Raw genomic sequence first — 14,442 nt, 5'->3', positions numbered from 1 at the left:
ACACTACCAACACTCGTTTATTACACCACCAGACACGAGACACTAAATTTCTCTCTCTAGACTCGCGTGTTTCCGGTTTCGCCAGCAGCGACATCTTCATCCGAATTTTTGCCGCCAATTTTTAAACGCACGCGCGTCAATTCAATTATTAAAATATTGAATTCATTTTTTTAAATATTTAATATTTTGAATTTATGTCATACTTTTGATAGATTATAATTTAATTATAGTAATTATTAATTTTTATATTTATTTATCAAAGTATTTGGATTTTTAAATGTTACCACGTGCTTCCGTTTTTAAACGCTAGCGCCATCTTCGTCAGAACTCCCGCGTTTTTTTAAAATCCCAAGCGCGCATTAGAATTTTTTTGATAAACAAAAAAGATAATTACGTAAATTATAATTAGAGGAACTTGAGTAAGATTATAATGAGTTTTAATTGTAATTAGACATTGAGTTGTAATTAGTAATTACAATAATTGTGGTTATGTAAAAATACTAGTTAAAAAAAAAAGCGGTTTGTGCAAATGAGTGGAAAATTCAAATTATAAATTATAATTATTAGGAAAAAAAAAAAAAAAGTGCCAGACAAAATTAAATATGACGTGATCACAAGGACAATTGGTCCCATGGTGTAACGGTTAGCACTCTGGACTCTGAATCCAGCGATCCGAGTTCAAATCTCGGTGGGACCTGGCTCGTTTCTTTTATTTTTTCCCTCCGCGCCAACAACCGTGAGCTCATAATTATTTAAAAGAAGATAAAAAATAAAAATAAACAACTTGAGAAATAGCAAACGTCTGCTGAAAACGTTTGCAAAAAAAAAAAATAAATATGATTGAAATACGGAGTAAGATGGCGCCACATTTTGGCTCTTGACGCGAGTATTTTTTTACTCATCATCACACGTGCGCTTGTAGTGTTTATAGGTCAAGAATAATTTTCATCTAAAATACAATACACTCGGTGAGAATAAGATGGCAATTAAACGTACAAGTACGAATAAATTGGTGGTAGACAGACCAAAATAGTTTGTGCCCCTGGGCTCTCCAACTAAACAAGTCTGCTGTCGGCTGCCTGATCATCAGGTACTTTATTATTTTATTTATTTTATTGTAATTATTAATTTTACTAAATATTAACTTTTAAAAATATCTTACTAGTTTATGTTAATAAAAAATGGCCTGTACCGCTCAAGATGATGGACCTGGTAAATTTTTAAAGAAAGGGACAACTATTATCTCTGCCACACCATTCGCATTTATTCTAGGATCTCTCCATAGAAAGGAACGTTGCGATTATTGTTTCAAAAGGTAATTATTGTTGAGCGCTTAAAAAAAAGAACAATTATTTGAAAATTTGAATTTCAGTGGCAAGATATCAAGATGCTCGGGCTGTCAGTACGTTTACTACTGCAGCAAAACTTGTCAAAAAAGAGGCTGGTCAATTCACAAAGTAGAGTGTCCGAATATAAAACGTGTGCACCCGAGAATTGTACCTGACGCTGCTCGATTGATGGCCAGAATAATTATAAAATTATTTCAGATGGGTAAAAATGAACGGGGTTATTACACAGCAACTAAATATCGTGTCTTCAATAATCTAATGACACGTAAGTTATTTATTTAATCATTTAAACTGTCAATTAATTGATTGACAGATAGATGGAAAATTTATTTGGCCGTGAAACTTTTTGCGGCCATCAAAAGCCAAAATATATAAATGATCGAGGACTGGGTCACTTACCTTTTACAATAAATAATCATTAACTAATTGATCTCTCGATAAATTACAAAAAAAATAGTATTTAAAAAAAATTGCACCCATAGTTTTTTAAATTTTTTACATGTGCATATTTTTAGTTTTTTTTTTTTTTGGTCAGTTAACTTCGTGATCGGTGATACCAAGGTTTGATAAATAATTTATTTAATTTTAGATGCGGAGGATATAAAAAAAAATGTTAAAAAAATGGAACACTTTACGTCACTGAGTATGGTCTTGTTTGAATTCTTACCGCAAGAAATAATACCCGAGCCCAAAAAATTGCTGGAGATATTTGGACGTATGAGTGTGAACTCATTCAACATTCTTGATACAGATATGACCAGTTTAGGTGTAGGTATTTATTTGGGGCCTTCAATACTCGATCATTCTTGCAAGCCAAATGCGACAGCTATTTTTGAAGGCACAAAGCTGCTTATTAGAACTCTGTGCGACTTAGAGTCCCTTGATTGGTCTAAGGTAATTATTGTGCTCTATACTTACTCTTGGCAAATTCAGTTGCTACCTGAGTACCCTAAGATACTTAAAATACTAAAAATAATTATTTTCAGATATTTATAACGTATATAGATTTACTAAAAGACACAAAGACGAGGCGCGAGGAATTGAAACAGTCGTACTTCTTTTTGTGCGAGTGTGAAAGATGTAACTCACCAGAGACTATCGAAATAGCTGCAGCATGTCCTAATAAAAAATGCACAAATCCATGCCTGCCGTCACTCAACGAGTGCAACAAATGCGGGGAAAAATTAACCGACGACTTCATTGATAAATTTAATAAAGTCTGTGAACTTTCGCTTTATCAGTTGGACAAAATGCAGTCCATGGCTTGTAATTATCCACAAATCTATTGAGTATTTAATTAAATATACGTTGTATATATTTTAATACATGGATTTTTAATAGATTTGGACGCAAGTAGAATGTGTTTGGATAAGCAAGAAGGAATAGTACATCCGTATAATTTACTTGCTGTCCGTACGCTAGAAAACGCCGTAGCAGCAGCCGTCGACTTGGATCGCTGGGAAGAAGCTGAAGTTTATGCAACAAAATTAATTCCTAAATATTTGTAAGCATTTTTTTAACATTGAAATGGTAAAAATCATAGGATAAGAACGAATTTTGAAAATTTATTTATCGAAAACGGTGTAGCGAATAGATTTGAAATTTTAACAGTGATCCTTTTTTTATGACTCGATAAAAACAATTTCAGAATTTTGGTATTATTTTGGACATCGGTATCGAATCTCCTTAAATTAATCTGGACAAGATTTTAAATTAATATTTATTATCTATAATAATTATTAATTAAATTGTTTATTTATTTAATTTACTAGATATTATTACGGCGATTCACATCCAATGACTGCCCAGATGTATTTTTCATGGGGTAAATTGCTGTCACTGCAAAATAAAGGTCTTCAGGCACTGGAAGTCGTCACAAAAGCCGCGCGTATGATTGAACTGACCTTCGGCCCGAACCATTCAAAAGTTAAATACGAAGTTAAACCTGTACTGGATCAATTGGTCGCTGAATATCACTTATCGATGCAAGCAATTAGTAAATAATGATATCTATTTAAATAATAATAATAATAATATTTTATAAAATTTCTAAGTCGTTAAAAAATAAAAGAATTGATTAAAAAAATTATAAAATCTTACTTTTCTTTATTAAGTAATACATTATCTTGTTTTAATTTAAAATCTATACAATGAATATTTAATATTACTTAGAAACAAGTCGCTTGTAAAAAAATTAACTCCTTGAATATTAAAACCCAAATTTGGTTTTAATTTTTTGACAAATATTTTAAATTAACTTATGGCTTTTTTTTTCTTATTTCAATTTGCTGGAGTTTTTATCGTCGTAAGAACTTTATAAATTTTTGAATATCAAATCAACAATTATTTTATTTGTTAATAAACGAGATCGTCAGTTGGAAAATATTTAAATATTTCTTTAAAAATCAATAAACAGTCGAGTATCTACAGTACGAAAAAAACTTAGTAATTTACGGAAAGAAAATTTTGAAATTCTTATGAGTAAATGTAGCAGTCATCAGATAAGTTTAAAATTATAAATAAATCGAGTAAGCAATTAATTTTAAAAATTTGAAAAAAATGGGCATTTAAAAAATTAATAAGGGCATTTTTTATGAATGTTTTTTAAAAAATTATTCACTCTAGTTATTTATAATTTTGAATTCATCTGATGCATGCGACATTCAAACTCATAAATTTTCCGATCAGTGTCTCAGACAAAGATTCGAATCAGAAACTTAATGTACGGAAATGGTAATAAAGTTTACGAATAATATAAAAAGTTATAATTAAATATTTTTTCTTATAAATATGACCTAAGCTCAGCATCTACCGCCAGTTTGTTGCTGATAGACTTCGATGGTGTCTCCTTCCTCCATCTCCAAGGAGTACGGGGTGTCGGCTTCGTTTATCGGCGCCCCGTCAAATCTAAAACGCACCAACGCGATGGCTAGACCCTGGAAAGTTATGATTTCGTCAATTATGATAAATTGTTTATATTATTAATGTAATTTTATTATTTGTTGTGTAAACAAATGACTTACGGCACGTTCGCAGTAAGCATTCATGAGTTTTCTTAGCGGCGTGTGTTTTTTTATTTTAAACTGCACGACAGCACTGTCCTGACCAAGAACTTTCAAGTTGATGTGCTCGGACTCAGACTTGGTATCCTAAAACAGTCAGTAATTTTAAATAATTATTCATTACTTGATAAATACACACGAGTTTTGTAATAATTTTTAGGTTAGAGATTTTTACATTTTTTGTATCCGCCATTGTGACAAAAATACTTATAACTCCACAATTAAATTGGTTACTTTTATAATAAATATTATTGTCCTTTATTGGATTTATTCAACTATAAATGTATTTATATATTTATTTGTCGATTTGTTTATTGTTATAAATAACACAAATCCCGCTCTTTATATCGCAACACAACTCATATTTTCTTTGGTCTCACTTTCATCGGCCTTTTTTTTAAACTAGAGGCCGCTGTTTGAATTTTTGGCGCGTTTACAATTTTCGCGGGAAATTTTTAAATTTATTATTGCGCTCTCAAGCTTGTAATTATTTATTTTATTAATTACTAAAATCTTTCTAGAAAAAAAACGCGCGAAACAATTTATTTTCAAATTTAAATTATCGATTACCAGCAATTAACTTTTTCATAATTTATTTACAATAAATTAATTTCATTAAAATTTTTAATTAAAAAAAAAAAAAATATAATCGGTAATTTTTACATAAATTCAAACAATTATTAAAATATTTTCCGAAAGCAAAACTCAAATTTGAAATTTCTAAAATAAAATAAAAATTTTAATTTTATTCTGTACTAGAAAAAAAATGTATTTTTCATTTGAAACCCACAGTATAAAATTTCAAGTCTAAACTTGCAGACTACCCATAAATCTTTTATCGAAACCATCTGCTAACATTTTCTTTCTTCTCACCCCCGTAATCCGTAAGTAGTAAATTTACTCTCACAAATACTCTTGCATCTTTACTCATCCATGTGTCATTCACTTGTACAATCTTGCACTTCTACTTCCTACACCCAACAAAGAAAAAGGTCTTCGGACTTTGGGTCAGGTACGAATGTTACTCATTACAAAACCCAGGTAATATTTAATTCAAAAATCCCATGCGCTTCAAATGTCGCGGTACGCAGGCAGGTCGCGCATGCGCAGTAGCAAAACGTGCGTACGTGCCAGCTAGCAGATCTTAAGCCAGTGCCCTAGAGTTTGCAAGCAGGGGGGCGAGAGGATAAAGTATCAATCCCAAGTGGGGGTTTATCCATCTTCCATCTCCAACTCCATCTACACCATCAACCATCTTCAACACAGTGATATGTCCTAGCAACTACACACGCAAGTGATAGTGAGTCTCATTAAAATACAGTAATTTACTCAAAAATTTTAAGAATTCAAAAATAAGTTATTCAGCACGAGTTCTCCTACAAAATAAACCAAAAGTTGTGATCGCGTGGCAGTATTTTTTTTTCCTGAATCATTGAAGAGGTTGTTATTGTCCTCACTATCATCCAGTGCTCCAGCTCCGAGCTATACCGGGTGGTTTTAAAAATAAAAATACAAGATGGTGTCGAGTATCAATTGAACTCAGGAAAAATAAATTTAAAAACCAAAACCCAACAATAAATCGATATTCAAACAAATAAATAATTGATTGTGTGTCAAGTGAGTGATGATAAGTGCAAGGGAGAATGATGCTAACCTTTGAATGCTAGACAGTGACAAATAATAGTGCGATGTTTTTAAAACTATGAATATTTTAAATCAGTTGGTATTTTATGGTGACAGTTAATTTATTTATTTGCTTTATTATTTTGAATGATAATTATTATATTTATTAGTGGTTTGTAATTAGCAGCTGAATGTGCTGGTAAAAATGGTGATTTTTAATTGAATTTATGTCAATAAGCAACCATCCATTTTGTTTATGCACAAGAACACGCCTCGTTCCGAAAACATGGATCCATCTCTTTTTACTACACACAGAAGATGGAGATCGGTGTGCGTGTGTGAAATTATCGTGATTTACTTCCCGGTTCTCGTGACATAGTACACACCATATACTCTGACAATAATAATAATAATAATAATAATAATAATAATAATAATAATAGTTACAGTGTGATACTAAAGCTCATGCAATAACGAGTGTCTATTGCAATGCGGACATAAAGTTTTTATTTAAAAAATATTTTAAACTTATCGACGATCTATTGCATAAAATAGAAATTTTAAATAATAAATATATTTATTGCACCAACACGCTTATTGGGGCTTAGTTAATTATGATAAACAATATATAAGTGAAGAATTTCATCACGATCAATGAACTACAAAGAAGATTAAGTAATTATTTATACTTAATTTTATTTGTTTAACAACATAATTATGCAATGAAATTTGATTTAAATATTTAAATTATTAAATCACGTGACAATTATATTTTAATAATGAAAAAAGGTATTTTATAATTTAAAAACAATAATTATTCATTATTATTATCATTATTTATTTGTTTTCTCATAAATAATTATTATTTGTTTTGTTAATTTGCTTGATAATTGTATGCGATTTTAAATCATTCAAATTTTAATTCATAAATATTTTTTAAATTAAGTATTTTATTTATTTGTTTATTGAATGCACTAAAAATATTATTTGCTTTTCAGGTAAACAAAAAAGAATGGTCAGTTCCTCGGGGGGGACCCCCCGTATCCAGGTCTTCAGACCGACCTATGAAGAGTTCAAAGACTTCTCTAAGTACGTGGAGTACATGGAGAGCAAAGGCGCGCACAAAGCCGGTCTCGCGAAAGTGATACCTCCTCCCGAGTGGGTGCCGCGAAAAGGCGGGTACGATGTCTCGCAAATGGACTTGTCGATACCCGCGCCGATCTGCCAGGTGGTGACTGGCAAGCAGGGGCTGTACCAGCAGATAAACATCCAGAAGAAATCGATGACAATTCAGGAGTACGAGAAGCTGGCAAACTCCGAGAGGTACGCGACTCCGAAGCACTTTGATTACGAGGATCTTGAGCGCAAGTACTGGAAAAACATCACGTACGTCGCGCCTATCTACGGCGCCGATGTCTCAGGATCTCTTACAGACCCGGATGTTACCGAGTGGAACATAAATCATCTTGGTACCATTCTCGACTATGTAAACAAAGACTACGGGATATCTATTGACGGAGTAAACACCGCCTATCTTTACTTTGGCATGTGGAAAACTACATTTGCATGGCACACCGAGGACATGGATCTGTACTCCATAAATTATTTACATTTCGGAGCACCCAAGACCTGGTACGCGATTCCTCCGGAGCATGGTCGCAGGTTGGAAAGGCTCGCCAGTGGTTTTTTTCCCGGTAGTTATCAAAGTTGTCAGGCTTTTTTGCGGCACAAAATGTCATTGATTTCTCCGCAAATACTTCGGCAATATTCAATACCCTGCAACAAAGTAAGTTTTGGAATTTTTATTTTTTTTTTATAAATATATCAACTCAATGACATTAATAATTTATGTGTAATTAATTTAAATTAAAGATAACTCAAGAAGCTGGGGAAATAATGATAACATTTCCCTATGGTTATCATGCTGGTTTCAATCACGGGTTCAATTGTGCCGAATCAACAAACTTTGCAGCACCAAGATGGGTCGAGTATGGCAAGAGAGCAACTCAGTGCACTTGCAGTAAAGATATGGTCAAAATATCAATGGACACTTTTGTCAAACGTTTCCAGCCTGATAGGTAATTCAATAATTATTTTATTTAATTAATTATTTTATTTATTTAATTGTGTTTAATTGCAGATATGATTTATGGCTCCGCGGTGAAGATATTGGATGTCATCCTGAAGATCCTCGACAAACTGCAGCGCCAATGCCCTCGCAAATGGACCTTCTGTGCAGCAACAGCAACGACAAGCTGCCAGACAGTTACGTCAACGCGCCAAAAAATAAACGGCACACAATTCACCGTAAGAAAACACTTGTGGATACAAATCCAGATCTCAATATGGACGAATTAGTTAACAGTACTGACATTCCTGCAGATGTTAAAAAAGTTCTCCAAGACCTTGAGCTGGAGGAAGACGGGCCCGACGAGCAACAGCTCGAAGTCCTCGAGGACATTTGGCTGAAAGCCGGCGAGCTTGAAGTCGAAGAGGCCAGCATGTATGACGACGGCTACAACAAGAAGAAAAACAAACGCAGGAAGCGCCGGCTTAATCTAGACAAAGAGCGAGGCGGTTTCAAAACTAAAAAATCAATAAAGCCTTCATTGAACAGGAATAATAGTCCTAATGAGGAAAGCACAAGTGTTGACATCAAGCCAAAGTATCTTGACATCATTGGCAGCGCGGTCCCGTGTCTCGTCATACCAAAAATAACAAACTTTGATGGTATCAATTCATCGTCAGTCAATAATGAAACGAAAAATGTAAATTCGTTGTTCAAAATAAAAGAGCCCTCGACGTCTGACTATCCTGTGACTCCTGGTGAGACTCCGGTTAAGAAGAAAAGGAAATATACGAAGCACAAAGCAGAGAATAAAGAGCACAAGAAAGTTGATAGTGGTAGCATTAATGTTAATATTCCTAAGAGAACTTACAAGAAAAAAATAAAATGTATTGCGCCAGTAGCGTCGGTCTTCGACTCTTCCCAACCGCTGGATGTTTCTGATGCAGATGTCCAGCGTAAACTGATGGCGATGCCTAGTCTATCACAAAAATCACACATTAAGACTGAACCCTCTATTAAATTAAGTAGCAGTATCAGTGATACTGATGAAAGTAGTATTAATAAGTCTATTAATAAATCACGTGCATCACAAATTAATGATAATATTGAGGCTTGTATCTCGGCAGTTATATCGCGCTATGACTACGATTCTGACACGTCGTTGCAGGATAAATCATTTGACGAAAGCGTCACTTCATTTATTGATGATAAATCCTCTATTACAACTGACACAGCAACTGACAAATCATCAGCGCTTGGCACGTCAATCGACGAGTCGCCTATCAAGACCGAAACCTCGACAGCAACTGATGATGATTCTGCTGAGGATGCTGAGGACAAGTCGTTTATTAAAGTTGCTGATACTTCATTCTCTTCATCGTCATCCGCGTCATCGCAAACAGAATTTTTTGGCTTCTCTCCAATTAAAAATTCAAAAGAGCCGATAACACTCAGCGCTCCTGTCATTGTGACATCTGGTACCACTGAGGTGAAGAAAAAAAAGTCTTCATTTACTATTATACCGAAAAAATGTTCAACTGCGACAAGAATCAACAGACCGGTGACTATTTATCCGAAAAATGATATTATAAAGGCGCCTAAATTATGCGTACTGACAAAACCGACGCAAATAATACAAGCAAACAATGAAGTCAAGTCTAAATCACAAGACAATGACACTCTCAAAGCAGCCAATGGTCTGCTCGTACTTCAACAGAACTCGAGATTACTCTCCAGTCCAAATGAATCCAGTAAATTTATCAAAAGTAACAACAATAACAACAACAGTTCGATTCTTCAGAACACAGTGACACCCATCAAGCCGAAGGTCACAACAATTACATGTAAGGAAATGCGGCAACACTTGGAAAGATTTAAATTACCCAAGACTACAATAATTTCTGAGAAAACTGACACTAATGACAATAAAATGCTCAGTGTCTTTCAAAGTAAAGTATCCACTCCTGTTTTTCCTGGCTCTGATCGGGTTGACGAGACCAAGAGACCGGGACAGGTTAATTCAAATGTTACATTCACAGCAGAAGACACCCGGGTCGCTACCAAACGGTTCTGGCAGGTACCCAACACCAACACCGTCCTCATAGCCAATGACACGAATTCTCGTGAAATTAAAACAGTCCAAGCGCCTTCAACTTTGATAAGCTCGGCATTGAATACAACTAAAAAGCTATGGCACATGCCATCACCAAATACTGTTGTACTGAGCGCTGATGGTAAATCTTCTTCATTAATTAGTAATTCATTTTCATCACCGTCATCAAATGCTGCTATACAATTTAATAACAATAATAGTAGTAATAATAATACAATAGCGTCACCAACTCCATTGACCTACAGTACGCCAAATAAAAATGGTATTATAAAAGTAGCAGGTAAAACAAGCGCGAGAATGTCTATGGGATCATCATCATCATTGTCACAGCAACACCAGCAGATAGCAATTGGCACCTCACTTTTAAAAGTCGCCCAGCAACAGCAGCTTAAACAAAATTCATCTATAAATAATGTTGAAATAGTAATGCCACAGCCGCAGTATAAAAAAAATCCAGTTCCGCAATTACACAAAATATTACAGCCTACAGCGGTGTCAATTTTAAAACCCCAAGTAATACAGAGTCAATTAAAATCAAATGTAAAACGAACACCTCGTAAAAAGAAGCCGACAAAGTTGTCCCTTGAATCCTTAGACAGTCACGACGATCTAGCAAGTGGTGACCGCAAAATGTGCTCGATAGCGACGCAAGTTGACAATTTGTCACCGCTCAAATTGACCGAGTGCAATGTTAACCAGCCGTCAAACAGCCCGATAATAACGTCGAGTTTTATCAAAGAAGAAGCTGCTTCATCGGAGTACGAACCGACGAGCTATGTAGCGTCGACAGACAACAGTGCAGCGGCTATCAAGTCTCAGATGCTTTTCAATTTACCCTCTAATAAATATTTGTCGATGTCGTACGCAGACTCGAAGATGTCGATGCCGGACATTAAACCAATTATTCCATTAACAACAACCCTGGGATCGGAAATAAAAATACCGATACCAACGAAACCGAGCGCTGTCGGTATCAAGTCAATAAACAGTTCAAAGCCTCCGTCATTGGCTAAAATAAGTGGTGGCGCTAAGAGCCAAACTAAAACGCCGCGTAAACCGCGGACGCCTAAGCGTAAAAATCAGGTTAAAATTGAAGAGGACGGACTCCCTCCAGTATTAACGATTGAACCAAACTACCCAGCTTACAACAATCACGAGTCATTTAAAGCGTCATCTTGTTCGTCCTCGTCATCGTCAATGATGTCACCAACTTTATCATCATCGTCAGCGTCAATGTCCACCTCTACCTCTGCTGTGGCAGCTGCGTCAAATGGACAGTCTCAAGTACCAGGTCATATTATGGACATGCTCTACCCCAATAATCCGGAGCTGGACAACGTCCGGAAGTTCAATGACTACTGGAGCAGTCAGTTGTCACACTGCGCTATTTGCACAGCATTTGCATCCTCAAATAACGGCTGCAATCGGCAAATGCCACAGGACTGGAAGTGTTTCAAGCCGTCGACGTTGCCAGAGAGCTCTCCAATATGTGTGTCATCAAGTTTATTCGCGGCAAATTCAAAAGAACAAGAGATTGAACCAGAAAATAACAGTTTACTTCGCTGTCGCGACTGTCATGTCACCGTCCACGCATCCTGCTATGGAATCACAGTATTACCCAGCGATTTATTTAATTGGGCGTGTGATAAATGCAAGGCTGGTATGGTACAATCAAACTGCTGTCTCTGTCCGATGCGCGGTGGTGCTGTAAAACGAACGAGCGACAGTCGGTGGGCACACATACTCTGCGCTCTGCTGATACCAGGTGTCACATTCAAAGATTCTGTTCACAAAGATCCTATCAACGTTCTGACTATCAAACATGACATGGTCAAGCAGCAGTGCTCGTACTGCAAGCAAATCACGGGTGTGGTACTGAGCTGTCATCTCTGTAGGACATCTTTCCATCCCTCTTGTGGTCTAGTTGCTGGTGCAGCGTTCGACATACCTGCTTATGATTCAAATGAATTCCAGGTAGAAGAGAAATTTTTTTTCTTTACGATGAATTATTTATATCAAAATAGTTTGGAAAAATATAAACTTCTTTGTTCTTAATTTTTAGGTGACATGCCGTGGACATAAAAATGAAATAAAAAAAACGTTTGACATCCGGCAAGGGGATAAAGTATGGGCTAAACATAAAAACACACGTTTTTATCAAGCAACTGTTGATTCGATTGATTCCCATATGTTTTGCATGGTTACATTCAGTGATACTAGTTTCAGCGACAATCTTTATCAGTCTGATATTATTGTGAGTATTAGTTTTATATATTTATTTATTCTACACTGAGCTGAAATTCGAATATTCAAAAATTATCATGTCTACTTAATTATTATTTTAATTTAAAATATTAATTTATTATATTCAGTTGCCTATTTTTTAAATATTATTTATTTTATTTTATTTATTTTTTTTTTTTTTTAGAGTCATGAAGCTCTCCCAATTATTGGAGAAGGTGTCAGAGTACAATGGACAGATGGACAAATTTACGATGGTATTTTTGAAGGAACTAATTCTCGAACAATGTATACTGTAAGTATTTTTAAAAAATTTAAGTATTTTATAATTTATTTATAAAAATGAATTTATTTATAGGTTGTATTTGAGGATGGCTCGCGATGTACTGTAGAAAGTAATGAAATATATACATTGAACGAAGATTTACCGGGAAGAGTACAGTCGCGTTTGGTGAGTTGAGTTAAATGGTAAAAGAAAAAGGAAAGAAAAAATAATGACAACATTTCGATCTCCGGCGACTCAAAATTTTATATTTTTTATATTTTAAAATTTTTTTCTTTCTTTTTCTGTTTGATTTATTTAAAATTTTAATTCTTTCATGATTTTTATTCTTTCTCTCAACTAATTTATTTATTTCTTTTCTTTACTTGTTTACTTTACACAAAAGTCAGCTGCAACTGAAATGCAACATCGATCTCATCTTTATGGCAATGAAAGCGGTGACTACTTCGTAGTGCAACGGAAAAGAAATAAAGTTAAGATTAAAATCTAAATATTTATGAACAATAATAGTAATAATAATAAAAATTAATTAAATAAAAGTAATGCAACAATAAATTATTAAGTAAAATAAAATCATTGAATCGTTTAAATGATAGAGCTAAAAATTTATTAACTGTTGTAAATAATTGTAACTTAATCGTGGGATCTTGTTTGATTCTAGTTGTAAAAAATTGATAGCTAAAAAAATTAAACTTTCTAAATACTCAAGCTTCAATTAATTAACAATTAAATTTTACTTTTTATTTATTTATTATTATTATTATTCTTTAAATAAAATTGAATTTATTTTATTTTTTTTTACGACAATTCATTTTTTTTTAAATTATAAATTATCATTTATTTTAATTAATCATATTTAATAATTTAAAAAAAATGCATAATTGATCTAGAATCAAACAAAATATACTTATATATTTAAGTACCTGTATTATATGTGTGAATTTGCAGTTGATATTATTATTATTAATATGAATGTTTGTCATTTTTAAATTAAGTTAAACCACCAGAGTCATTAATAATTAATTAATTAGAGTTAATTTTATTATTACATTTGCGACTGTAAACAATTTGAAGATTTGAATATAATAATAATAATTAATTAATTATTATTATTATTATTATAAAGTTTAATCTAGTGATACTGTTGTAAAGAAAATAATTAATTTTATCAGTGAGTTTATTTAATGACAAATAATTAGGCTGAGAAAATTAATTTATTAATAAATAAGGAAAAAAAACAATTAAGTAAATGAAATTTTTATGTATAAAGATATCAACTCGTTATTTTAAAACGAGTAATGCTAATTATTGTAATATGAATCACACAGCGTTTAAAAAATCACGTATTGTGAAATAAAAATTTTAAAAAATTAGTCTGATATTTTTTATGTAATAACCAAGTGCTTCTTGCCCCTTCATTCTTATCTCTTAGCCCATTTCTCTGCTTACAAGGATCTCAGATCAATATTTAAATAACTGGTTTGATGAAGAAACCCGAGGTAGAATTTACAGGCAGGTCTCGTTATAAGACTACGTATTATAAGACTTATCTTCAGGCACAGTATGACTAAACTTTAAAATATATTTTTGATTACGATAATTTTTAATGTCAATTAGTAAGTAAACAATATTTGGGAAAACGAACCACAATTCAAACTGAAAACAAACCAATTGTTTACAAAACTGCGAATAAGCTACAGGGT

At 33.5% G+C, this 14,442-nt stretch overlaps 3 protein-coding genes and 1 non-coding gene across 6 annotated transcripts; 3 read left to right on the top strand and 1 right to left on the bottom strand.

The window, feature by feature from the left end:
- Positions 1-625: 625 nt before the first annotated feature.
- On the top strand, positions 626-697 carry Trnaq-cug (transfer RNA glutamine (anticodon CUG)). Its single transcript has one exon. It is a non-coding gene; the product is annotated as a tRNA-Gln (tRNA).
- Positions 695-3,437, top strand: LOC103580056 (uncharacterized). Its single transcript, XM_008561674.3, has 7 exons — positions 695-1,090; positions 1,166-1,315; positions 1,373-1,614; positions 1,939-2,243; positions 2,336-2,615; positions 2,691-2,853; positions 3,122-3,437. Exons 2-7 carry the CDS (start codon positions 1,182-1,184, stop codon positions 3,351-3,353), a joined length of 1,356 nt encoding a protein of 451 aa, XP_008559896.1. The 5' UTR covers positions 695-1,090; positions 1,166-1,181; the 3' UTR covers positions 3,354-3,437.
- A 92-nt stretch (positions 3,438-3,529) lies between these two features.
- Positions 3,530-4,795, bottom strand: LOC103580057 (small ubiquitin-related modifier 3). The gene is made up of 3 exons (XM_008561675.3): positions 4,587-4,795; positions 4,373-4,498; positions 3,530-4,285 (listed from the first exon to the last, which is right to left on the bottom strand). The coding sequence occupies exons 1-3, from the start codon at positions 4,602-4,604 to the stop codon at positions 4,151-4,153; spliced, it is 279 nt and encodes a 92-aa protein (XP_008559897.1). The 5' UTR covers positions 4,605-4,795; the 3' UTR covers positions 3,530-4,150.
- Positions 4,796-5,618: 823 nt separating this feature from the next.
- On the top strand, positions 5,619-13,735 carry LOC103580058 (lysine-specific demethylase 4A). 3 transcript variants are annotated; one of them, XM_008561679.3, is made up of 9 exons: positions 5,619-6,823; positions 7,033-7,820; positions 7,907-8,112; positions 8,175-8,341; positions 8,417-12,189; positions 12,278-12,469; positions 12,644-12,751; positions 12,815-12,907; positions 13,125-13,735. In XM_008561679.3, the coding sequence occupies exons 1-9, from the start codon at positions 6,814-6,816 to the stop codon at positions 13,227-13,229; spliced, it is 5,442 nt and encodes a 1,813-aa protein (XP_008559901.1). In that variant the 5' UTR covers positions 5,619-6,813; the 3' UTR covers positions 13,230-13,735. The 3 variants fall into 3 exon arrangements, with proteins under 3 accessions (XP_008559901.1, XP_008559900.1, XP_008559898.1); XM_008561678.3 differs by having other exon boundaries at positions 5,619-6,709; positions 8,175-12,189; positions 13,125-13,734; XM_008561676.3 differs by having other exon boundaries at positions 8,175-12,189; positions 13,125-13,734.
- The last annotated feature ends 707 nt before the right edge of the window (positions 13,736-14,442 follow it).

The sequence above is a fragment of the Microplitis demolitor genome, chromosome 1, assembly GCF_026212275.2.
Source record: "Microplitis demolitor isolate Queensland-Clemson2020A chromosome 1, iyMicDemo2.1a, whole genome shotgun sequence".
In the NCBI taxonomy this organism is placed as follows: domain Eukaryota; kingdom Metazoa; phylum Arthropoda; class Insecta; order Hymenoptera; family Braconidae; genus Microplitis; species Microplitis demolitor.
The sequence above is the reverse complement of the archived record's forward strand: the minus strand, read 5'-3'. Positions and strand labels throughout refer to the sequence as shown.